Raw genomic sequence first — 27,584 nt, 5'->3', positions numbered from 1 at the left:
AATCTAAACATTTTTTGCCTCCACAGTTTGAAGGGTTAGGATGATCCTATGAAGCTGATTTTTTGGGCACAGTCTATCTATGTGAGGGCCCATCAAATGAATGCTTTGGATCACCCAAACAATGTGGGCCCTCACTGTATTTTAAGCTAGTGTGCTAGATAACTTGTGCTGATAACTTATCTACACTAGTGTGTAGAAACCGTTCTCTCTCTCTTTCTCTCTCTCTCTCTCTCTCTCTCTCTCTATATATATATATATATATATATATATATATATAACAAGCCCTTAGATGTTGCTTATGTTAATATTCATTTGACTCAAAAACCTGATTTTGTTTTTGGACAAAACTTCCCTTTGAGAACTGTGACTTTTTCTTCCATATTTTTTTGCTTTTGTATATTTATGAAAACCTTAATAATTTTAAATATTAAAAACAACAAGACTAGAAAATTTTTAGGCTTAAATTCCATGATTTTGTAGCTGACTGAAGAGCATGTACTTTTGCAAAAGATAGGGTAGTATATGGGGACATTTTAGAAATATTTTCTAAAAACTTAGGTAAATGATAAATGCGCCCCTTTTCATCACATGGGACACCCAACTGCAATGTACGTGGCAATCAAATCCGTTGAATCCTTGAAGTACAACAGCCCCTCTGCGGTCATTGATACACTGTTGGGTGTCCAACTGATGAAAAGGTGGCATTTATCATTTCCCTAGGCCTTTTTGGATACGACCATAATCGGCCCTTATTTGCAAGTAAGGTTATTTTGGTGGGCCTTCTTATACTTCTACCCTCTTGTTTTCCATTTTCTTCAATGAATCTTGGATGAGAAACCACAAGATTTATGAAAATAAAAGGGAAATGGGCACTTTTCCTTGTCTTCATTTGACACGTTCTAACTAGCTTTTTAACTTCTGCTACCATTGGCAGAAAAAAAAAATGTCGACATCCAATCATAAAAAAATGTATAACAAAGTGAGGAGTGTGATTATCAAATAAGGGGGTGCCGATATCATTTTACTTGTAAGATACTGATATTAATGATCATGAGTAAGCTTTATTTAGTTTTCTCAATCAATGCTTAGTCCCTAACAATGACAGGAAGCTCAACCACGAGGGATGCTACAGTTAGAGCAATCCCACCACCCTTTTCTCTCTCTTTTGGCCCCACCAATGCTCATAAATAACACCCTCTCAGTAGGGATGAGGGGTGTCCACAAAACTCCTTTGCCTCTGAAGGTGTAGACATCTGATTCCCGTCCGGCCGGCGAAGTGTCGACATGGGTTTCCAAGAAGAGATGTTGGTAGAGAGGATCTGTGAGATTTATGACAAAATCTCAAGGTTAGAAAGCCTCAAGCCATCCAAGGATGTCAACATGCTATTCACTCAACTTGTCATCACTTGCATCCCACCATGTTCAATTGATGTAGCCAAATTGAGTCAAGGGGTGCAAGAAATGAGGTCTAAGCTTATTAGAATTTGTGGGGAAGCTGAGGGCCTCTTAGAGAGTCATTTCTCTACTATCTTAGGCTCCTATCCAAACCCAATTGACCACATCAACATCTTCCCTTATTACACCAATTATCTCAAACTTAGCCACTTGGAATTCACCATACTATGCAAACATAGCACCCATGCCCCTAGCAGAATTGCCTTCGTCGGCTCCGGTCCCCTACCGCTCACATCAATTGTTCTTGCAACCTTTCACCTGAGGTCGACCACCTTCCACAACTATGACATTGACCACTCAGCCAATTCAAAGGCAATTCGCCTAGTCTCCGGTGACCCCGACCTATCAAAAAGAATGTTCTTCCACACCATAGACATTATGGATGTAGCCCATGCCCTAAAGGACTACCAAGTCATTTTCCTAGCTGCGCTCGTGGGCATGGACAAGGAGGAGAAGGCCAAAATTGTAGATCACCTCACTAAGTACATGGCACCCGGTGCCCTTCTGATGCTAAGGAGCGCTCATGGGGCTCGGGCATTCCTCTACCCTGTGATCGAGCCATGTGACCTCCGTGGGTTCGAGGTTCTCTCCATATTTCACCCTGCTGATGATGTCATAAACTCGGTTATCATCGCTCGTAAGTACCAGACGCCAATCCCCTCCCTCGACCAGGGGCTAGGCCCCATCATCATCCCTAGCAAATGCTCTGAGATTCAAGCCTTCAATCCTCTTAACCATGGGAACATGATTGAAGAACTGGCTCTTGAAGAGCAGCTCTCTTGAATTTCTCCCTCTCCCATGACATCCATCCATTGCCCATTCAAATGGATCTTTTGATTGTTTGTCAAACTCATTTTTATGCATGTTTTGACTCTTTTTATGTACTTGCATCATGTTTCCCTTTTATGTATCGCACCTTAAGTTATGAAATAAAAACACCCACTTCTTTTATGTTCAAGATTTTCCTCCTTTTTTTCCTTTCTGTTTCTTCTTTCAGTTGAAATAAATATACCCATTTTCCATTTGCTCATATAAACATCTAAAGAGGTGTGATTTTTTGTTGTCTTCCCTGCCATCAAATTGTGGAAACAGGTTTTTGCTCACGTAGGCCTAGCAACAAATCTACTATATATAGAAATTGTTGCGTGCACTTCTTTTACTTTGATATTAATGCAATGAGAAAATCTGTTAAAGCGTCGAAGACTGTGTAATCTACAGTGACATGTATCATATGCACCCAACTTTCGTGTATATGTTTATATGCAGGATCATCCATCCCTTATGTTACTTGATTAGTACTTTTGATTTCCCATTCATGGTTGAGATTAGTTAGATCACCGCTTCTAGTTTGGGATCTTAATATGTAAAGAAAACATATATAAGAAAAGAATCATAAACACTATATATAGATGATGAACAAGTTAGTTGTGTGATTAGGGCTAATGAAACATGATCATCACCGTATGAGATCCTTCCATGTGTCCTTCCGACTGCTTGTGAGAAAGCCCACATCCCCTCTGTAGAGTATGAAATAATGTGAGTGATAAAGTATAAATGATTAAATAACACCATCTCTAACGGCTTAAGCTTATGGAGTAATTGGTTGTTTCACATGCATGCTCACAACAGGTCCTCAGTTCAAAACCCAGCAACCCCTCGATATTAATAATTCACGGCCACATGTACCACGTGCACGTTTAAATTTCGGTGGAGACCGGAATCGAAATTTGCCGAAATTCCGAATTTTGGCCAAAATTTTGGAATTTCGGTCCGAAATTTCGGAATGAATTAAATATTCTTTTTTTAATTATTACCAAATTTAGACCGAAATTTCTGTTTTCCGAAGGTCCGAAACTGTTACCGAAACCAAAATTTTAAACCATGACCACATGTACAACCCACCCAGAAAAGAGGGGTCTCACGGGAGTGAGAGTGTTGAAGTATAAATGATTAAATAACGCCATCTATAACGGCTCAAGGTTTTGGAGTATTTGTACTTCGGTTGGGTTTTACCCTACCCGCATCGACCCAACCGAAAATAACACGTGTCAGGCTTAGAAATCATGGGTCTTGGGGAAGGTTCGGTTTAAAGATAACAAAAACCTAAAACCTAAAACCCGGCTTAACTCATATAAGTGTACTATGACTTTCTTAAATATCTTTTGAATAGCATAGCGAATTATTTTCCAATATATTGATATAATTGTTTTCATTGGGGTGATCATGTTTGTGATGTGGAAATATAGTTTCCTTGTTAATTAAATTTAAACACTTCATGACATAAATTTAGAGATTTTTGGTGTGACGATTTTTTTTTCTCTACAATTAATCTTTAAAATTAGTCACTATCCTACGCTAAAAAAATAAAAACCCAACCCAATCCGAGAAACTATCTTGGGTAGGGTCATCTTTACGAATCTCAGGTTTTCCTATAAAAAAAATTACACCCGATCTGACCCGAGATAATTTCTCAGGTAGGGTAGGGTCTTGGAAAACCCAACCCGGCCGACCTTGGTTGTTTCACAGTGAGTCATGTAATGCCTAATGCAATTGGGATGAGATCGGCATCGTAGGATTACTATACTGATGGCAAAAAACAAATGGTTTTAGAGTTTGTTGCGGCAATCAATTCCTTATCAAGCCAATGGAATTCAGAAAATTTAGAGATGTTACAGATGGAAAATTTTAAAATAAAGTATTTTGAAAACAAATTTGAAAATAAAAATTATTTTGAAAACTAATTTGAAAATAAAACATTATTTTAAAAAATGGTTATTTTTCAAAATGATGTAAAGATGCTTGTGGGAAGACAGTTTAATCCTGCTTAGAAAAGTTAAGGGTTAATAACTATCCCTCCCACTCCATGCATTTGCTTTTAAAGCACATATTGTTTGCCATGGTGGACTTACCATCCGCATGGGGGTGCAAACCAGGGGCAAGGGCTGTAGGGCAGACCAGGGGCAGGGGCTGTAGGGCACCAGACGTGCACTTGAAACATGGACTTGACTCTATTCTTCTAGCTGGGTCCTTTAGCTAACATAAAATTGATGGAGGTCCAAGTACAAATATGTCAGAACAAAGCTTGAATGAACTGAACAGAAAAAATATGGGTAAAAAAACCTTGGGATGGCAGATGCCTTGTTCATGACCGAGATTCGAAGTAGAACAAGTAGTGATGGAAAGGGATGACGAATTCACAGTCCTTCTGAGTTTTGTGGTCTTTGTTATCTTCTGCCATGGCCAATCTATGGTGGAGAGCATTGGATGAACTGTTGGAAGGGCATGTTGACATCCTGTGGGTGAGTCAAGGAGTTCTCACCAAAAGTACCATAAAAGGCTACATAGTTGAACACAGAGACCGACCCAAAAGAAAAAATAAAACTCAAAAGACAGGTGTTTACAGTAATTTCAGATAGGGATGTCACCAACATGTTGACATAATGTGGGTGAGGTTCAGACAAAAGGTCCGATAAGCTAAGACAAACAGATAAAATAATGTTCGGGGGAATGATATACATTATACTATGGCAAGCATTGAGAAATCTGATTTGGGCTTACCAACATTATGCCCACGTAGTCCAGACCATTCATTTGGTGGGGCTTTTTCGGGATGCCATTAGCCTAAAATTCACACTTATTGGATGATCTTAATCGTCGGATCGATAGCTTGCAAATGGATGGTTAAGAAAAACTGAATCACGGGATGTTGAATGGGCTAAAACCAAATGACCCTGATTACCCATCTTAAGAACTTTTCCTTTGTTGAATGTACTGTTGCTTTGTTTTGTCAACTGGTATCAGATGGTCAGAATGTTAAAGTTGGAGTGACTTTTGGCTATGGTGCACATCATTCTATGGGCAGTTCAATCTTGTTGATGTCAAGTCGGTTGGCCAACTTACAAGGTTTCTAAAATAAATAAATAAAATCATATTTTCAAGGAAAATTGAGAACCTACTAGACCCTAGAATGTTATTTCCACGGAATATTTTTTCTATGGAAAAGTGATTTTCCACAATCCCTTTTTCCCTAGATGCAAACATCCCCTTAACTAACCTATAGATTTGAGCCGGGTAGATCCTTTCACCTTCTTCATGAAAATTTTCTAAAGGATTCATTAGCCGATCCAACTAGTTCGGGACAAATGCTTAGTTGAGTTGAGGATAGTCTTTTATCTTATTTAAACTTTATTATTCTTGGACATAAAAGGGTTATAGAATCTTCTATCTTAATTCATGTTGACATAATCTTTTATCTTAATTCATGTTAAGTTCCGTCACACTGAAGAATAAGTGACAATAATCATACTAAGGGACAACTTTAGATAAACAAATCAATCAGATTAACCGTTTTGTAACCTTCTTTCCTTAACATGAAAGGCGCGACCCAATGGGTGATAGAATATTGACAGAATGTTGTCTGTTGTCAAGGCAAGGGGCCTTCTGCTTCTTTCTGCGCTCAACCAGATTCAAATGAAAGAACTGAGAATCCCACTTTTCATTTGATTGAACACTTGAGCACTAAGGCCTGGTGGGGCACTATGGATTGGACAGTGCCCGACAAAGTGGCTGGATTGTTTTCAAAAATCCAATTGGCCATTACGTCTAAAATACTATAGGAGTGGATGAATAAAAGAAATTCCCAAACCATCCTTACAAAAATAATAACATACATCTTTAACTTAACAACAAACAAACTCCACTCAGTAATGCTTCCCTCAAATTGAAGCTTCTTAGACTGATTATGAACATCTATAAAATCTCTTCTAAATATTTCACTAACCAAATTTTGGGTTACCCTTTCTCTTACAATGACAATCATCTTCAATATCCAAATTATTTTCTAAAGTCCACTGTGAATAACAATTAGATCATCAAAATAGCTCGGCCACTACAGATGATATTGTAACTATTTTTCCAAATCTAGAGGCACACACTACTGAAATAGTGCATAATAGCTCAATACCCCTTGGTTACAGTTGGTTATCTTCTTCTCTTTTCCACCTTTCTCCGTATTCTAGCGACCATACTGACCCTATGCTGGCTTGGTAGGCAATCATCACACTTAATTGGGTAATCCTCTTCAATATAAATTCAGGCTAGAATTTGGAATCAGTGATCTTAACAACCCCATTCAACTCAATTTCAGCTACAAAAGGGCATCTCTATAATTCTTCTCAGCATCATCTCTTTCAAATAACACTCCACCATAAGTTGCTTATTACAAATAATGGAGCAAGTATTCCAAGTTCATATAAACATATACCAGTTTAAGAATCGGCCTACGGTCAAGTATCAAGCAAAATATTTCAAGATTGTGTTTAGAGTTCTTCTACGCATCCTCAATCCTTTCTCTAATCACCATGCACATATCTTGTATATTGAAAAGTTGTTGCCAAACACAGCATTACGGCTGCAGGATCCAGCGAAGCAATCTTCATTTATTTTGGCCAAGTTTTAGCTTCTAAAAACCAATATTGCATGCCCTCATAGTTCTATCACTAACATGAAGCACCTGTTGTTTCTCGTCAGCCACAAAATTGCATGCCCATGGCTCCTACCCAATATCTAACAACTGGTCAGCAATTTTATCCAACATCAAATAAATCTCCCAACTCTGAGAGTGAGAACGGTCACCCGCTATGAACTCATGAACAACTCCATTCAACTCAATTGAACTGCACCCAGGTGTTTTCCTAACCCCTCTCACCTTCATCATCCTCCTCAACTTTGCAACATCATCCCACCTATTCCCAATTGCATAAACGTTTGACAAAAGCACATAATTACCATCATTTAGTGGCTCCAATTCAATTAGAATCCTCCCTACAAGCACTCCCAGTTCAAGATCTCCATGGAGTCTACAAGCTCCAAGGAGAGCTCTCCAGATATTACCATCAGCCTCCATTGGCATAGACTCAAGAATCCGTTTTGCATCATCCAATAAACCAGCACGGCCAAGAAGATCTACCACGCAACCGTAGTGCTCAATGGTTGGCGCAACATTATGATCCTTCACCATACTACTAAAAATTTGCAACCCATCTTCAACAAGACCTGAATGAGCACATGCTGATAAAATGCATATGAAAGTGATCTCATTGGGTTGTATTCCTCTCTCTATCATCTCGACAAAGAGCCCGACGGCTTCTTTACCTCGGGAATGCATAGCAAGCCCTCCTAACATGGCATTCCACAAGAACACCTTTCTTTCCAACACTTCATGAAAGATTCTCCGCGCAATATCAATCCTACCACATTTTCCATACATATCAACTAGAGCGGTAGCTAGATGTGCATCTATGTCGATTCCGTGTTTGTTAATATAGGCGTGAATCCAACGCCCTTGATCAAGAGCTCCCAAGCTAGAACAAGCGGAGAGCAACATCGTCATCATGATCTTATCTACTTTAATCTCCACAACTTGCATTTCTTTAAAAAGACCCAAAGCCTCCTTATAACAACCTAGTTGCATAAACGCATTAATCATCACGCTCCAAGAAACCACATTCCGTTCAGGCATTTCATCAAACAAGCAACAGGCATCACTCAATAAGCCGGCATTAGCATAACCCAATAGCATTGTAGTCCAAGACACGACATCTCTCTCCGGCATTTCATCAAACACCCTCCTTGCATTATCCAATTCCCCTGATTTCACAAACCCATCAAGCAAACAGTTCCACGACACTATATCCGGCTCCCGAATCTCATAAAAAACCCGACGCCCCACTAACCCCATCTCCCCAATCTTAGCATAGAAACCCATCAGAGAATTCAGCGAATTAGTACCAATCCAAAATGGGGTTTTCACCATCTGGGCATGGGCTTGTTTGCCTTCAGAAACCGCAGATAATTTCGAGCAGGCGGTGAGAACAAAAGTAAAGGTGTAATCATCAGGCAAAACAGAGTTTTCACATATCATTTGGGAATAGATAAACAGTGCTAGTTCTGGATTGGCGCTGCGGGAATAAGCTCTGATCATTGTGTTGTATATGAAACTGTTTTTGGGACAATGGACAGAATCGAAGAGCTTTCGGGCATATTGAAGGCTTGAAGAATCAGAGAGGGAGGAGATGGAAGAAAAGAGGCGGCCAAAGGCGTGTTTTTCTTGAATGAGAGCAGTTTTGATGATGAGGGAATGCAATTGGATGAGCTCTTTGAGTTTTGTGGAGATTTGAATGAGAGAAATGGCGGGATGGGGTTTGCTTGAGGGAGAATGTTGGGAGGATTTGGGGGTTTTGATAGGTGGTTTTACAAAGGAAGGATTTGGAGTTGAAGAGACTAGCATTCTTCACTGGCTAGGGTTTTGAAGGGAGAATTCATGAAATGAAATAGAGCCGTTAAGGTAGTTGAAATTTGCGTATTGTACGCACCCTGCTTATTGCGGAATCTTGCAGTAGGGTAGTAGGAAGGGTTGACTATACCTCTATACATAATGGTCCTATCATTAATTGATCCAGACTGTTTGTTGGTCCTATGATGGATCTCCGTTGAATCAAAGAACATGCGAGTGGGACAGTTGGAGATCCATCAAATTCAGAGTATTGGATAATAGATTTGTCCAATTGGCATCATTTTTGGGCCATTGGAGAGCCTACATAAGGGAATGGGGAAGTGATAATTTCACCCCCTTCTCTTCCATGGGCTAGCCCCTCTAGTAGGGCTGCAACTCGGGTCGGTCGGGTCGGGTTTTGGAGAACCCAACCCTACCCGAGAAATATCTCGGGTCGGGTTTTTTTTCGGAAAACCCACGATTCCCAAACCCGGCCCTACCAATGATAAATCTCGGGTCGGGTCGGGTCTTTTAACGTTGACGCAATTTTTTAAGGAAAATTCTTGTTTGGCAAGGCAACTCAACTCATAGAAGCAGAAATTACACTCACATTACACTTGAATCAAACAATGATAGTAATTATACTCACATTACACTTGAATCAAGCAATGCTCTAATCAAACAATGTTTTAATTACAATCAAACAATGCTGAATCAAACACTTGAGTTAACTCAACTCATAGAAGTAGAAATTACACTCACATACAATAACAGTGGGTTTTCACTTTTAACTTTTAACTAACAATAGAAAAAATATGTACATACTATAACTTATGTAACTCGGGTCGGGCCCCTTCAAACCCGGCCCGACCCGAGATTCATGCGGGCTTTTGAATGCTCAACCCGGCTCGACCCAAAACCCATGAAACCTGAACCCAACCAAGGCTATTTTCGGGTCAGGTAAAACCCGGCTCGAGTTGCAGCCCTACCCTCTAGTTTATTTATGACTATCCTTTTAGTAGGGGTGCAACTCGGGTCGGGTTCAACCCGAAAAAAAGTCGAGTCAGCTCTGGTTGAGTTCGGGTAACCCAACCCAGTGAAACCCAACATTTTTTATGAATTTTTTTTAGCTTAAAAACTCAGGTTGGGTTGGGTTGGGTTAGGTTGAAATCGGGTCGGGTTGGCTTGAATCTTGTCAGGTTGGGAATCGGGTTGACCCGAGTTGCACCCCTTGGCTTTTACACTACAAGTGGTGGACTTTCCTGATTAACACGTGCAGAACGTTTTTCATTTTTGTTTTCTAACCATCCATTCTTACATGTCACGACTCAGATAGTAGGATCATCTGACGTTTGAGATTTTTCGATCCTTGATCATCCATAGTTGGACCCAATAGGTGAATAGATTGGACTCACATGGACCCCTACTTATACTTATGCCCACTTTAGAAATCACATTGCACATATCCATATCAAGGATATAAAATGGGAAAACTTGGGTGGCCATGAGAGCCTCCAAATTATTTAAAACCTTATAAATGTAAAATTTTCTTTGCTTATTACATACCTTATAAATGTAATATTATGTGCCTCTATAAATATAATGTACTTTTAAGATTTAAAAATAGAGATGAAAAGTGCGTAAGAACTTAAATTTATAAGTTTCACACCTGCCCGGGTGATCTCAATGATCAAAACTATGTTCTCACATATCATAACTGGGTAATCAAGACCATTGATTTGGTGGAACCCATGTTGATTTAGGAGCATATGTTAACCTGATCGACGAACACTTGGCTTGGAATGAACACCCGAAGAGGGCCCACAATTAGTTTCCATTTTCGAGTTTACATTTGTTAGTAATTTCCTTAGGTGCAAATAATTAGTATTTTCCTCATTATCAGCTTTCTCTCCTGCCTTGCTTCCTATCTTCCTCTCACGGAGATAATTTTCACTTGCAGGTGGGGCTCGAAACCATTCATCTACCGGGGCCCCTATAGATAGGCCAAACCAAGCCACACATATTCCCTACGTTGCTCGATCTTAGCCTTTGAATTTGTGAGATGGAAATAATTGTTAAACAGATTAAAAAAGGAAGAGAGTATACCAAACAAAAAACTCCACCAGATCAGATGGTTAGGATTGTTGCATAGAACGCTACCATTAATAAAGCCCTAACTCAATTAAATGACAATAATACTACCAAATCATATCTAATGACCAGATTATAATCATTTAATGAAAATGAGCAAAACACATTAAGCACTAACAACCTAGCAATGAGGTTCTAAATGACCTTGGGAGAATCTTTCATATAGATAGATAAATCACATTCAACCATTAAGGAAACTATACATTTACAAGGTTTTAAATGACATGAGGGCAGTAGAGGGGGCTGTGCCAAGTAAAAAAAGGGGGGGAAATATCACTTCCCCCTTGTATATTGGCAACATAATATAGAAATAACCTATTTAATAGCAAGTAGAAATCTTTTAAATAACCTTGAGGCCAGGTAAGTTTTCCCTACATAATACAGGTAGTTAAGAAACCACCTAAGAAGAAGAAGGAGGGGGGAGTCCTTGATTTCACGTACGTGCCCTCCTATGCTCCTAGTCGAACCCAAAATTTGCCTTTTACAATTGATTGTAAAAAGTGACTTTCTGCTATTCAGTCGTCCTAAAGGAAACTGTACTCTAATAAAACAAATTACAATTTGGGTGCAAATTCAAACCACTTTTTTAACTCCTAAAAATGAACTACATATACAGTCGTTTTCAATCTGTCATCACATACGTACCAGGCAAGTGGATCCAAGCAGTCCATCTGGGAAATAGCAACCACATGATGATCCTAACCGCCCATTACTAGTAGCCCCCTGTTTCATTCACGTATTGCATAAAAAATATTCATGAATTGAAGTCGCACTCTTTTGGTGTAAAAAAAAAGAGCCCAGATAGAACACCAATCCAGTAATGAACATTTCAGAAAACCAAGATAGGTAAGAATGATAGAATTAGGAACACTCTAAATCCATCTGTATAAAGAGATGTGAAAACAAAGAATGAAAGAGACTGGGGAAGACAAAGGTCTGACCTTAATTTCCTCAAGGATCATCAGTTGCAGCTTCCAAAAACAAGGGGCAAGGTGTTCCTGCACCACTGATGCCCTCCATGAGGGCGAACCGCATGTCATCCGATGGCTTCCAATGTCTCTTCCTTTGGTTTATAAACCAATTGTTTATCTGCTTCTGATCCAGCCCAGTCATCTCAGCTAGCTTTGTCTTCTCTTCATCCTGCTTTAACATGTCATTTTCATGAATTTGCATGCAGGTTTAGATTTAAAAAGAAATCCAGTAAAGAAAATGGAGAAAATATCACATTTTCCAGCAAAGCAATAAGTGAAAATTTTAAGATACCATAAAACATCTAGTCAGTACATAATAAGTAAAAATAACACATTATCATGGTTATATGGTAGTGGCACTAGCAGATGATTCATTCTATATTACAAGTGTATACCTGCCAGAGAAAATATTGGACCCAAAGCTCACTGACTCAAAAATTGACCGAGTCAAACATTGTTTGCCCGAGATTTCATATAGCGAGTCCAAAATTCGACTGTAAACTTTCTGTTTACATGTCTAATCCAACTTAAAAAACTAAAGAACAGTTTCAAAGGATTAGTGCTATTTTAATAATAATCATCAAAATTGTAGTAAGCTTAGTAGTTTTATCTTTATCTTGGCTGGAGATTGGGTTTTCTATCATAAAAAATGTCATCTAAAATAGACATGACCTAATAAAGGGAGATCTAAGATGCATGGAGATTGATCTAAAGTCTAAACAGTTTCATCATTGCAGTTGCACTTAAATTGGTTCAGATAATTTTAACAAACTTTTTGGTCACTTACCGTGGGATATGGCCATCTATAGTGGGTGTTCCACCAGTCCAGTAAGGTCAACCTAGCATCCCTTGGTAGCTTTCCTTTCTTCCTCTTCTTCAGAAATTCCTTCCGTAGGCTGCTCAAATAACCACTGTACTTCCGCAGCAGCATTTCTTTTAGCTCCTGGTCACCAAGACGGGGAGCAGCTTCTTGGCTTTCAGATGTCTCCCCTTCCCCATAGCTGATATCCTCTTCGGAGGATCCAGCTGCTTCATCTGAAAATTGCTGAAGAATCAGAACATTCAAAATGGAAACTTGAGCAAATTAATAGGGGCCGCTCACGATACAAATTAATAGGGGCCGCTCACCACCCTTCGAACTGTGGAGGTGAAAGAGCGAAAAATGGGCGGGTATAAATTTGCCCACTTACCCGTCGTACGAAGGGTTGGGATGATCCTATGGAGCTGATTTTTAGGGCACCCCTTATCTACGTCAGGGCCTATCAAATGACCGGTTCGGATCACCCCAAAATTTTGGGCCCACAATGTGTTTAGCGGTCACCTCATATAAGCTTATATGAGGGGCCGCTCACGATCACTTTATATATATATATATATATATATATATATATATATATATATATATATATATATATATATATGAGAGAGAACGGTTTCTACACACATGTGTAGATAAGTTATCTACACACGTGCTTAAAATACAGTGGGGCCCACATTGTTTGGGTGATCCAAACCATTCATTTGATGGGCCCTCACATAGATAGGGTGTCCATAAAAAATCAGCTCCATAGGATCATCCCAACCCTACGATTTATGGAGGTAAAATGGACGTGTATAACCCTTCAATAATCTGTCCATTTTTTGACTCCACGGTTCGAAGGGTTAGGATGACCCAATGGAGCTGATTTTTTGTAGACACCCTATGAATGTGAGGGCCAATCAAATGAATGGTTTGGATCACCCAAACAATGATGGCCTCCATATATATATATATATGAAGAAAAGACCAGAAAACTTATAAAAACAAGTAAAAAACCGTCAAATCTTTTAGTTCAAGATAAAATCCCTATTTTTCTCTCTTTTTGTTGTTCAAAGATTCGTTATACTTATAACACAACAATGTCATGCATGATTCGTTTGATCTTTTGTTGTTTAAGCAAAACCCCTTTGAAGATAGGAAAAAAAAACGATGAAATATGAAGTTCATGGCATTCATGTGAACACGACCACTATACAGACCCATATCGTAGTAACTAATATTTCAAAACATGCATTCCAGCAGCCTTGCAATAGAAAGAATCTCATAATATAAGAGAAACAAATATGACTGTTGGTAGCCTTAACTGACAAAATTAGTTACCTAATTTTTTACGGTTAACGAACTGAAACGCTTCCAAATTTCATTAAGAAGGTGATAGAGAATAATTATAACGGATGTAATGGAAGGCGCTATTAAAATGTAATAACACCTAAAACATCACAGGAATTTTGTAAGTTTTCATCCCTTTTGGTTCAAACTACTTAACCAGAAAAACAAAAATTGTGATCGGTAGAGTAATGTTTACTAGTTGATAACTGTGGAGAATTTTACCGATCACATCTACCATCAAAATTCGAAGTTGTCACCAAGAGAATTTTAAGCACAATTCTATTGCAAGGGAGTCAAAATGGAACTAAAGGCATTATGTAAAGGAGCCTTTATGTGAATTAGCAACTAATTGTGAAGATCAGCACCGACCCTCATCCATATCTCTTATTAGAGTCCTTGTTGAATTCAAATAGATAGATTTTAGGAAGAGTTTTGATTTATCTGTTAATTCTATTAGCTTAAATGAGTTTGATGTTAGGTAGGTTTCTTGTTTGTGATTATCAAGTCTGTTAAAGTATAAAAGATAAATAATGCCTTTCTCCAACAGCTTAAGCTTTTGGAGAAGAAGAAGTTGGTTAGTTAACATGGTATCAGTGCAAAGGTCTCGAGTTCAAACCTCCGGAATAGCAAAAATCCACATGCGATGGTCAGCCCAAAGTGGGACCACATGTGCCACGTGTTTGCCAAGTGGGCCACACGTGTGGGGGAGTGTTAAAGTATAAAAGATAAATAACGCCTTTCTCTGACAACTTAAGCTTTTGGAGAAGTTGGTAACTTAACAAAGTCAAACCGAAATACTCTTTAATGTGACTAGTTGCAATATATAAGGAAAGTGAACGTGAGCGTGCAGATAGATTGCATTCTGGGTTTTGCAGATATCAAGTATCTTTTGCTTATTTCTCATCATCTCTTACATTGGTTTATATTCCATTGTCTCCCTTGTTACTTTTCTTCTTCTAAGGCTACCAAAGAAGGTTCACAAGTGGTATCAGAGCAAGGTGTTTGCCGGTTTGTTCTTTGGTTTCCTCGGGGTGATATCAAAGTTGCATGAAGATGGCAGAAAATGTTGGTATGTTGGCGGGGATTGAAAAGCTCAACAATACTAACTACATCTATTGGAAATCGTGCTTGGAGTTGTACCTTGATGGCCATGATCTATAGGAAATAGTGAACGGCAACAAAATCGAGGCACCAAAAGAGGGGGTGGATGTGCTGCGGAAGTGGACGATCCGTGGCGGAAAAATATTGTATGTATTTAAAGCAGGAAATAGTGAACGAAAACAAAATCGAGGCACCAAAAGAGGGAGTGGATGTGCTGCGGAAGTGGACGATCCATGGTGGAAAAATATTGTATGTATTTAAAGCATCAACACAAAAGGAGTTGATTGAGCATATCAGAGAGACTCTGAAAGAAGCGTGGCAGGCACTCTCATCCCTCCTTTCATAGGCGAATGATGCACGTTTGCTGATGCTAGAGAACGAGATTGGTTCATTAATACAAGGTACTTTATCTGTCTATGCCTACTTTATGAAAACTAAAAACTTGTGTAATGAGATCTCACAGGTGGATGGGGAATCTAAGATTAGTGAAAACCGGATGCAGAGGTTGATTATCCGCAGCTTAGGACTTGAGTTAATGATTTATCACTGCTATACATAGTTGTCCAAAACGACGATCTCTCTTAGAGTTGGAGAATCTCTTGATTAATCAAGAGATGCTGTCAAAGCAGATGGCTGGTTTGTCAGTTAAAGAGAGTGGTGAAGCACTTGCGTTGACTAGCAATGGAAGTTGTAGAAAAATAAGAAGCCACAAGATGCCTATAGGAAAGGTGAACAGGTTAATAACAATGATAAATCACAAGAAAAATGTGATTTTCATTGTTATCGTTGTGGTAAGCCAAATCATATTAAAAAAATTGTTGGGTTAAGATCAAGACCTATTATGAGAATGATGTCATCGATTCCAAAAGACAAGGAGGATGATGATGATGGTGAATGCAATATGAAAGCCTCTTTTGCATGTGATGTGGCAGGACGTGGGACTTTGAGGGGGAGTTTTCTTTTGCATTGAGCGTTGCAGAATCCCCTATTGTGAAGAGTCATGAGTATGCAACAAATTCAACTTGTGTTCAAGAGACACTTAAGGTAGGAGTAGTTGTCTCAAAATATCGTATGGTGGGGGATCCAACTTCATTTGAAGATGCAAAAGACACCAAGGAGTGGTTCGATTGCTTTATGGAAGAAGCAACATGGGATCTTGTCCCACCTCCACCAAACGTAAAGCCCATTTCCTATAGATGGGTGTTCAAGGTGAAGCACAAGACGGATGGTTTGATTGATCGATATAAGGTGAGGTTTATGGCACGGGGTTCTTCCAAACAATATGGAATCGACTTTGATGAGACATTTAGTCCGGTAGCGAAGATCACATATGTTCCTGTGTTGATTGCATTGGCGGCAAGCTAAGGCGTTGTATGGCTTAAAGCAAGCACCTGGTATGGGAAAATTGTTGAGTTCTTAGTGTTTAGTGGGTACACCGTAGCACCAGCAGATTAGGGTTATTTGTGAGCAAAATGGGAGGACTTGCGACTATTGTCCTCGTTTACGCGGATGAACTCGTCATCACGGGAGATGCCATAGAAGAAATCAAGGTCATCCATAAATATCTTACCGTAAGAATTGAGATTGAAGGCCCTCAGGGAGCTCAACCACTTCCTTGATTTGGAGATAATCTACAGATCATAGGGGTTGCTCTTGAGCCAGAAGAAATACATACCTGGCATTTTAATTCGATTTGGCATGGCCAACTGCAAGCCGATTTTTACTCCAATTGTGGTGAATGAAAGGCTACGAAAAAGATGGAGAGCTTCTGAAAGAAATTACAATGTACCAACAACTAGTTGGGAGTCATATTTATCACTCACCTGACCTGACATAACCCATGCAGTCAGTGTTGGGAGCCGGTTCATGGAGAAACTAGGATAGCAACATCTAGTTTGTCGAATATTACGATATCTTGCTGGCAGAATCGATTATGGTTTTCTTTTTGGAAAAGGAGGTTCCATTTGAGATCTATGGTTGTTGTAATGCTAGTTATGCAAATGACCATTCTACACATAGATCAACAACTGGATACATATTCGGTGGTGGATTGGGACCCGTAGCTTGGTGTAGCAAGCGACAATCAACAGTCGCATTATCCACAATTGAAGCAGAGTATCGAGCAACAAAGATGACAGCCCAAGAATGTACGTGGTTACTTCAGCTGTTGTGGGAAGTTGGGTAAGATATTGATTATGTGGAAAGTGCAATTCGCTAAAAATCTAGTGTTTCATGCAAGAACCGAACACATAGAAGACCATCATTACATTCAAGAAAAAATTTTGTGATAAAATTTCGTTAACACCGGTTGAAACTAATGAGCAAGTAGCTAATATTTTCACGAAGGGACTACCGATTGAGAAGTCCAAGAAATTCTATGAAAAGCTCAGTTTGATGAGTATGAGTCGGTGCTGAGGGGGAGAATTGTGAAGATCATCACCGACCCTTGTCCTAATCTCTAACTAGTCCTTGTTTTACCATTCACATAGATAGCTTTGAGGAAGAGTTTTGATTTATCTGAAAATTCTATTTGCTAAGATGGGTTTGACTTTAGGTAGGTTTCTTGTTTGTGATTATCAAGTCAAACCAAAATACTCTTTAAAGTAACAAGTTGCAATATACAAGGAAAGTGGACATGAGAATGCAGATAGATTGCATTCACAGTTCTGCAAATATCAAGTATCTTTTGTTTATTTCTCATCATTTCTTATATTGGTTTATATTCCATTGTCTCCCTCGTTACTTTTCTTCTTCTAAGGTTACCAAAGAAGGTCAACACTAAGGGCATGAGTGCACATTAAAATGTCTAAACAACTAAGGCCAAGGATAAAAAAATACCTTACAGATCTTGATAATGAGATAAAAAAAAAGATCTTGCTAATGCATAACTAAAAGAACCAAATCTGAAGGGTTGTTCGATGGAACATTCTGTGCATTATGTGCCTTTAGGAATTATAATTGGGAAATCCTAGGACAACAGGAATACCACCATAATGGCATATCATTTGTCACTCGAAATCGGAATCTAGTTGACATAGCCGAGAAAAAAAAAACAATTAATGATATTCAAATACTATTTCCCACATAATCTATCGAGAAATTCATGACCTGCATAATCAAGAGATCTGGGACGTTTTAGTTGTGAGTCACGGGCCCAAGCAACCTTTTATTTATTTATTTGCAAGGGGCTAAGATCATCTGCTTGGTGTAAGATCAAAATACCACAAACAATCTTGTGCTGGTGCACAAGATTATGATCAACACCGCAACATAGCATATGTCTATGTTGCATGGATTCATTACCCCCCTCTGCCGAATCCGTGTCGACACGTCTCTGCATCCGAATCAGACATGGATTCATGTGGGACACACCCAGATTCTTGTCGTAGCCGTGTCCCGCACGAATCATTTTTTTTTCGAGCGAATCTGATTCATCATCATCTCTTTTGAAATGCGAATCCTTTTTATTTTCCCTCTAAACGTATTTTCTTATTAACTTTTTTTTATATGAAAGCACAACCCGTACTCTTTTAATAAAAACCCTAGCGCCTCGACCCTCGAACATCGACCCCCTTCCTCCTTAAACTTTCTTAATACAAAATCCACCTCAACCCTCTACACTCAAAATTTTCATGAATATATATGCGAACACACACACACACACACACACACATATATATATATATATATATATATATATATATATATATATATATATATATATATATATATTAAATTTTGAAAATTTTATTTTATTTAAAAATTACCGAATCCAAATCCTACTTTTGGGGGTTTGCCAAATCCGAGTCCTCGAATTCGTGTTGGATCCCGACACGCGAATCCGAATCCATGCAACACTGGCATATGTATAAGGGTCATTCAATGATAATAGAACAATCTTAGTTGTCAATTTTGTTCATGTTATTGTTCTGTTTTTTACCCGGATTGGAATGTCCCAATGCTTCGTCTGTTGCAATGTTTTGTTTCAAAGAAGAAACTGGAAAATATTTAGACTAAAAATTGTTTCATAGAACAAAAACCTAGTGTAAAGAATGAGAAAATGATTAAAAAAAAGGGGTAATCTTTAACATCGGTTCAGGATTTTAGGAAGCAATTTTTTTAAGGATTGCAACCCTCCTATTCAATTAGGAGGGTAAAATAGCTTAAAGGTCCCTCAACAACCATGAAATATGTAAGAAAAAGGTCAACATGGGAAAGAAAAGTTAATTGTGCTTTCTGTCAGTTCCAGATGAAAGAGAGCGTCCGAGTATGATTTTTTTCTGCAACACCCCTTTCTGGTTGTAATTTTCAGAATTTTCTTGAATATGAGGACACTTGAATCATTCAAGAAAATAATACTAGCAATGCTCCATCCCAAGATCATTCTTCTTTGTCTCTTTACTAGAGAGAACAATTCTCTCACCTGCTACTCACTTTCAGAAAGTTCATACCTGAACTCCTAAAACATAAAGAGTTAACTGGCTGGATCCAATTGGATAGTACATTCTGTGGTACCTTCCTTCCACTTCTCCAGATGACACCCAATTCTATTTTATCTTGGTTACTAAACTTTAGGTTTCATAGTTTTTAACTCAATCACAATCATAGGAACCAATAAAAAACTAACTCACTATCCTTCATTCAAATAAAACACTGAAATAGAAAACAAATATAACTCAAGTTCAAGACTCATAGGAACTTGATAACCAAGTTTTCCTACCTATACCCAAGTTCTTCCCAATCGTGGTCATATTTCTAAGGACCAAGTTTGAAATAACTTGACTCCGGCGAGTAAAGAAAAACTATTATGTGTGTGGGCCCCGCCACAAGCATCACAAGCAATTCTTTTCAAATGCACATACCTAGATCACCTCTTGTCAGCATAGTAGGGCACAAAATGGTATGCACATATCTCAGACAGCTTAAATAACACAAATCATAAAATCATAACTCAGGTATCTAGTTCTTTAACCTGAGTTGCATAGTTCGATCAATGACATGCCATATTGAGAGTCATTATGCGTTAAATAGTTCACAATATGGTTCGCAACCAACGCAAAAGATAAGGGATTCAATGCCCAATTTCGACTTCAACTTTCTTATTTCTCAATCATATGTATATTCCAAGTTTTTTTTTTTTGAATGATAATGTATATTCCGAGTTTTCACTTCTGAGTCCCAACTTCCCACCTACCATATTTGTAAGTGTTTGAGGGGGACTTTTAATGATATCCGTAAGACCAACTAAGGCAGACCAAATTCGAGAACCAAATAAGCCTATCCCTAACGAACCAAGTCTGTAAGAAAGTTGTAAACTCTGAACTTGAATCCAAAACAAGCATACCGATCAACCGAGTAATATAGGTTCTAACCGACCATGCTACCAATTGATAAAGGGACATGATCTTTGGTATCAAACCAATATAGAAAGGATTATCACCACAAGAACTCATGGAAGCAAAGTGATGCCAAACCCAAAAATATTACGATTCCAAGAAATCCTACCCCCAAAAGGAGTAGGACGTAGGATAATAGAAATAGTCACACAATTTTAACAAATAAAAAAAGTCCCTACATTCATCACTAGACGAAAACATGACTGCAAACTCAAATTTATAATAAATTTAAGGTAAAATTTCTCACTGAGGCATTAATTTATATATGTCTTAGTATCCTTCTAAAATTTAAATGTTCTGATTAAAATTAAACCACTAATCCATGCCGCAGGATATTGTTCTGTGAGAAGTACCCGTGATGAACATGTGTTGGATTTCAACACCACTTTCATTATAAGTCCATGTTACAATTTGGGCTTACCGGATGTTGGAAAATCCTACAAAGTGAAGAAGGTTAACATAATATTGGGCATCACAAATGGGTCATGGAAACAAGAAATAAATTTGAATAACTAGACAGAATATGGAAACCATAAAAAGGGAAGATTACTCAACAAAATAGGTGACATTTACAAATAAGAGGATTTAGGTAGCTTGGTAGAAGGGAATAATCATAGCAAACCTATAATTTCTTCACAGGATTTTTTTTTTTTTTTTTTGAAATGGTGAAATATTATAAGAAATACAAGCACACGAACGAGGAAGTCGAGGCGACAAAGAGTACAAGAGAAATATAAGGGAGAGATCTAAACCAAAAATACAATCCTCGCAAGGGGGAGCAAATAAAGAAAAATTGAAATGCAGACCTAGGCACACCCAATCAGACTAGTCTATCCGCCTCTCCGTTAGCCAAGCTTCTGACATTTGAGAAGTGAACTAAATGACCCTCCACTCGATCAAGGATCTCTTCAATAAGCTCTAAAAATCTCCAAGGGTGAGGGGCTCTCCCAGCCAGCCACCTGATGACATTGAGGAAATCTCCCTCCACTATAAGGTTCCCCAAGTCTCTCCACACCACCACTCTAATACCGTGCAAGACCGCCCTAGATTCTGCCTCGTAAAAATCCTTAAAACCAGCAGGCCCAAAGAATGCCATTTTGGTGGAATTGTTCTTTGCAAGATATTTAATTAAGAAACCAAGAAAAAAGATTCTAAATAGGAACTTTTTTCACTCATATAGTCTATATTTGGTGGAGAAGCTTACTCATGGGAGGAAACACTAGAGAAATTATATACGAATGACCAGACATGCTCTTATTCATCATCCCACCCTTTTTACTTCTCTGTCCCGCAAGTGAGATGGTCAATAATAAAAACAAAAAAGCAAACAACAAAGAAGATTACAATACTCAAGCAAAAAAATCAAGGACGAAGGAAATAACAAATCTCCAAGCCCTCCTAAGTCATGCTCGAGTTAACCGATCCACATCACTGTTTGTCTATCTCTTTAACATGCTGAAAGTGAACCAGGAAACCTCCATCAGTTCTAAATCTCATCGATCATGTGTGCTCGAGCAAGATGTGTTCACCAAACCATCGGCCAAGTCCAAATTGAGAGATATTTGTAACAAGCTGGGGTTGTATGATATATACACTCCAGCTTGAGGGAGAGTGTGATGCAGAGAGCGTGGAGCGGCAACACCAAGATAAAGATAATCTCGTGGAGGTTTGAAAACCCATGCCACGGTTTGGAGAAAAACTCCAATGTAACACATGAAAGGAGCGAAGCTCCTTCACCCAAGTGAAAGAGCCAATGCTTCACAAGTGATGTCCCAAAATAAACTTTATTCAAATCTATTTCTTTCCTCTTGCCATTACATTATATAAAGAGCCAAAACCTAATAATAGCAACCCTAAATGAACAAAATTTGGCTGTGCAACGTTGCGCGGAAGGTTTCTCCGCAATTTTGCTCCTCCCAATCATATTATGCCACGTGGTAGATTTTTTTAGAGCAAAGAAAAAGCAACTTTTCTTTGGACACTTATACCCCTCGCCTAATTTCAATCCAAAATACCCAGAGCAGTTACCGCAATGGTGATATCGACTCGTTATTCTCTCCGGTCTCATTAAAAATAAAACAATCTATGACTACCTTTTTACACTACAAGAGGATGGCCAAATGAAGAAAAAGGGGGCAAATATATGAATTCCCTTTTTTCTTGGGCAGTGATGAATTCACCCGTTTCTATGATGAATTCACCCCGTATTTTCTTGGGCAGTGATGAATTCACCCGTTTCTATGATGAATTCACCCCGTATTTTTCAAAATGGACTGTACAGCCCACACCATAGGATGATCCAAACCACCCATTTGATGGGCCACAGCGTAAATAGGTAGTGCCCCAAAAATTATTTCCATAGGATAATTCTAACCCTCCGATCTAAAGATGGAATCACATTATGTAAACTTCTATAGATTGGACGGTTGGGATCATCCTATGGAAAAGTTTTTTGGGGCACACCCTATTTACATTGTGGCCCATCAAAAAGACGGTTTGGATCATCCTAGGGTGTGTGTTGTACAGTCTATTTTGAAAGATATGGGGTGAATTCATCTTAGAAGGGGGTGAATTTATCATAGCCCGTTTTCTTTTGTAAATCACAAAAGTACATTATAGATACATTCTTAGAAGAACCCATAGCCCACATCAGAACCATGATCAGACCATTGATCTTGTGGGACATCTCCCCATAGTATGATCTTAACCACATCAGAACCGTTGATCTTAGTACTGTATTGAGTTCTCTATGAATTAGGGGTAAGATTGTCAAAAGAAAACTTATTTTTTTCTTTGGTTCAAAAAGTTCGTGGTAGAATATGATTGGGAGAGGCAAAATTACGGAGAAACCTTTTGAGCAACATTGGGCAGCCAAGTTTTGTTCACCCTAAATACTCGCGTAACCATTATTCTCAATCTTCTAACTAAAGCAACATAAATAAAAAGTAGAAACAATACCAAAATATTCCTAAAATAGTAATCCCGCGTAATATACCTATACTATATCACAAAATGCCTCTAACTTAACCAAATCAAGTCCAGATCACATAATATTGGGCTCTTTAGATAGGTAATCGAAAAACCTTTCAAAAAACACCAAAATCATGCCAAAATAACAAAGATTTGATGCCCTAAAAAATACTACAAATAAAATGACTAAAATAGAAAATTAAAATAAGACTTGTTCATATGTATACCATTTGACATGGGAGCTCCCTTAAAGAGACTCTTCTTCTCCCTCACTTCTCCTCTTCTCTTCTATTGAGGACCATGTGAGATCTAATATTGGCCAAAATCCAGTAACCATGAATTATTTTTTTTCCTTTTCCTCCCTAGATATTGCAAACGATCAAGTATATAAATGCCAGGCCACTTGGCTGCTATATAGGATTTGACATAATACCCTTAATCTTGGTGTAATCCGAAATCTCCTTGCAATTTTCTCTTACATAATACACTTAATCTTAGCCAAAAGGACGAGAAAGGTATGACTATTAGGTGTCAAATCGGGCTCCCGATGCACATGGTTTATTGGTGATTGTGCGCATTCGCAGGGAATAGTCCCACCCTAAAAATTGGCATGGGGATACCCTATGTCATAAAAAAAAAATGGTGTCAAATTCTTACAATGTAAAAGGGTATAAATCACCTTCAATGGTTCCACACTATCGATCAATTAATTGTAAAAAATATGCAACAGACCAAACTACAGGTAACATACTTGAAACATTCACCTTTGTCAAACTAATAAAACCAACAGCATAACATAAGAAAGAGTGAAAGACTAAGGACTTCTTTGGATGCTACAAAATAAGATTATTTTAATCTAATTAACAGTAGTTGCAAAAAGGGACAACAAAGTTTCTTTGGTGTTGGAATTATTAAACCAAAGTTTTTGCTGTCTTGGTAGGAGGAATGTCATTGTATGCTCTCTATAATATCATTAATGGACGGTTCTGTTAGTGTCTATTTATATACAGTATCTACAAGAAATAAAAAAGAATAGCTACAACCAGGGCCATTAAATATATTATTTCTAAAATAATTGAACTCCCAATAATTGTAATTAACTTCAAAACAATTTGCATATACATGGTAGGGATTTGCTTGCGTCCATCGCGGAAGGCTTTTCGCTTGAAGGTCTGTTGGATGTGAGAGCAGCCACACAGGCTCACTTTTCAACCGATTTTGTCTTCATTCATTTATTCATCTCACGTGGCTGCTCTCACATGCAACAGACCATCCGCGAAATGCCTTCTGCAATGGACGCTAGCAAATCCCTACATGGTAATATGCAAATAATTTTTAGGGGTATCCAAAGAGGCTAGGCCTTCATGTCATATGAGAATATAACCTAATCAACAAATTTCCCTCTTGAGTTAAATTATATAACAATCAAAATCCCCTTACCTAGATTTTCTTAAAGAGAACTACCCATTTCATCTATTCATTTAAGGCATTAATTAGTCTAATAATGAAAAGAGAAACTATATAATAAGAATTCTACGTAGCAAAGCAACAATTCAAAAGGAAAACGTAAAAGAAAACAAGAAAAAGAAATGTAATTCCAAGTTTCTGCTCGTTCTTCAAGAATCATTGTGTAAAGCACCTTGGCCCAAGTATACTGTTTACCTCTCCCCACATATACTGTTTTGACACAGAAACCTCTCTCGAGTTCCAACATACATACTGTTTCAAAAAGAAACAAAAACAAAAAAATGACTCATTTCAAACAAAACACAAACACTAATCTCAGTAAACAATGTACGAGACTAGTGATTCCAACAAAACTAATTATTCTTACAGAAATAGAGAATAAATTTCCCATATGGTGAAGTGCTACACGTGTTCACAGGTTTAATTAGAACCACGTCCCAATGCTAATTTTTTTTTAATTATAGAAACCTCTGAATTTACATCCACGTATAAATGAATCAGTTATAGGACACACTACCGGCGCAAGTTAGAAAACATTAAGATAAAATGCGCATGAAAACAGTTACCTGAGTGCTCGTTCCCGGCACTCGTCAACGGGCCACAGCAAAGGTTACTGAGTTGCAACTCGATCTTGCTCAAGAAGATCGCAGCCTCATCGAACGGCTTAGAAAGCTCCTCTTTATATCTCACCAGAACCTCGCAATATGAATCCTGAAAATAAAATATTAAAACTTTCATCCCTCGTCAATCAAACTACAAAACCTAAAAAATAAAAGAAATAAATAAAGACCGATACCATGAAATCGTCAAGCTCCGGATCGGCTCCGATTTCTCCAAATACTCGATTCGGATTGTTTTCCCGCCCGATTTCTTCTAGAAGTGACGCTATCTCAGGCGGTGCACCAACCTAGAATTCAGAAAATAGAACAGATTAAAAAATAATAAAAATTTAGAAATTTTTTTCTAAAAAAAAACTCAAATTCAACAGGTAGAAATCTACGAAACTTGGAAGAAACGAAGAACAAATAAGAAAAAACTCAAAAACTAAAAATTTTTAAACCTTCGCGAGAGGAAATTCATAGTCAATAGATATAAATCACTGAAACTTGGAAGAAACAACGAACAAATAAGAAAAATAAATAAAAACTACAAATTTCTAGAAGTTCGCAGGTGAAAATTCACACTCAATAAGTAAAAATCACTGAAATCTGAAAAAAACGACGAAAAATAAGGAAAAAAATCAAAAACTACAAATTTCTAGAACTTCGCGTGAGCAAATTCATACTCAATAGGTAGAAATCTCTGAAACATGAAGAAACAACGGACAAATAAGGGAAAAAAAATAAAAAACTACAAATTTTTAAAAGAAGAAAATTCATAGTCAATAGGTAGAAATCAGAGAAAAACTTAGAATAAGCGATGAAATAAGGAGAGAATCACCTTTCGGCAGTCAATATAAGCAGCTACTAAGCTAGGATACTTAGGATGACTAGCGATCTGAGCTTTAATAAGATCAGACATCTCAGATCTACAGATTTCCGTCACATTCCCATGCCTTTTCAGTTGAAAATCCTCAACTCGAAACAGATTCTCCACCTCTTCATCAAACTCAGTCGAATGAACAACGAAACTTCCAGAAAAATCGTCCGAGCAAGGGATCTCAGTATCTAAACCGTACAGATCTTCCATTCCTTCAAGACAAATCATTCCACCATTTTCAAACCTGAAAAATCTTCTGCTCGTGGATTATCCTTCATATATATGGTTCAAATTAGAGAAGATTAGGTTTTCTTGAAGAAAACAAAACCTCTGAGAACTGAGAACTGTTACTAGATTCAGAAGATTTGAGTGCAGATACTTCGAAGAAAATCTTCATACATGGTTGAAAGTAGAGTGGATTAGGTTTTCAACTTCCAGATTTTTCTCCACAGATCGCTGAAAAAGGTTAACTAAAAAACACGTTTTTTTTTTTTTCGTGATTTTTCAGTTTTTCTTCTTTTTATTAATTTTTAATTTTAATGGATGAGAGAGAAACGAAGAATGTAGAAAAAACTGGGGCAATAATAAGTTCGCACCCCGTATAGGATAATTCGCCACACCTTGACGTGAATTGACCGTTGCAGCCTGCTTCGAAAGGAGCGAATTATTCTACGGGGGGTGCGAATTTATCATCCCCAAAAACTGCTTTTGAGTAACAGTGAAGGAGGTTTTACTTTCCCCACGCCGCCTGAATTTATAACTTTTTCTAAGCTTTCACTTTTCACACACCGCCAGTTTAATCTCTGTCAGAACGGTGATGTGACTACAGACACGTGTACGTAATGTATTGAGTGGTAATGTGTGGGGCCCGATAAGAGAACGTGATTGTGCTCTACCACTGGCTGCAAGTAAAAGTACGACTGTACATCTCTGTCTTTTGTGTCGTTGTGAGTCGCTTTTTACGAGAAATAATTTTCATGTGGGGAATTATTATTTTTTTTCGCACCACTGTAGGATAATGCGCCCACCAGTTTGACGTCAAATCACATTAAACGCAGGGCGCATTATCCTACACGAAAGGAAGACCCCGTCTTCTCAGGGGGACCCCGCCCTAATTACCCTTTTTTTGTGTTCCCGGGGTTCGTGCTTTGATTTTAGGGATGGAATTTTTT

General features: G+C 38.2%; 2 protein-coding genes and 1 pseudogene across 7 annotated transcripts; 1 reads left to right on the top strand and 2 right to left on the bottom strand.

Annotated features, from left to right (window-relative positions):
* Positions 1–1,193: 1,193 nt before the first annotated feature.
* On the top strand, positions 1,194–2,406 carry LOC143852894 (nicotianamine synthase-like). The gene has a single exon (XM_077362537.1). The coding sequence runs from the start codon at positions 1,285–1,287 to the stop codon at positions 2,236–2,238; it is 954 nt and encodes a 317-aa protein (XP_077218652.1). The 5' UTR covers positions 1,194–1,284; the 3' UTR covers positions 2,239–2,406.
* Positions 2,407–7,009: 4,603 nt separating this feature from the next.
* LOC143852281 (pentatricopeptide repeat-containing protein At5g66520 pseudogene) lies at positions 7,010–8,743 on the bottom strand (annotated as a pseudogene).
* A 2,292-nt stretch (positions 8,744–11,035) lies between these two features.
* LOC143852930 (homeobox protein knotted-1-like 1) lies at positions 11,036–27,050 on the bottom strand. Of its 6 annotated transcripts, none has more exons than XM_077362586.1 (7): positions 26,374–27,050; positions 25,730–25,840; positions 25,500–25,644; positions 25,129–25,185; positions 12,638–12,876; positions 11,821–12,022; positions 11,036–11,602 (listed from the first exon to the last, which is right to left on the bottom strand). In XM_077362586.1, exons 1-6 carry the CDS (start codon positions 26,638–26,640, stop codon positions 11,831–11,833), a joined length of 1,011 nt encoding a protein of 336 aa, XP_077218701.1. In that variant the 5' UTR covers positions 26,641–27,050; the 3' UTR covers positions 11,036–11,602; positions 11,821–11,830. The 6 variants fall into 6 exon arrangements, with proteins under 6 accessions (XP_077218701.1, XP_077218702.1, XP_077218705.1 ...); XM_077362587.1 differs by having other exon boundaries at positions 11,821–12,019; positions 26,374–26,945; XM_077362590.1 differs by lacking the exon at positions 25,129–25,185 and having other exon boundaries at positions 26,374–27,039.
* Between the last annotated feature and the right edge of the window lie 534 nt (positions 27,051–27,584).

This window comes from Tasmannia lanceolata, unplaced genomic scaffold, assembly GCF_043159265.1.
Source record: "Tasmannia lanceolata isolate RefF3 unplaced genomic scaffold, GAP_Taslan_0.1 ptg000019l, whole genome shotgun sequence".
NCBI classification, from domain to species: Eukaryota; Viridiplantae; Streptophyta; class Magnoliopsida; order Canellales; family Winteraceae; genus Tasmannia; species Tasmannia lanceolata.
This window is presented reverse-complemented; position numbering and strand designations above follow the sequence as displayed.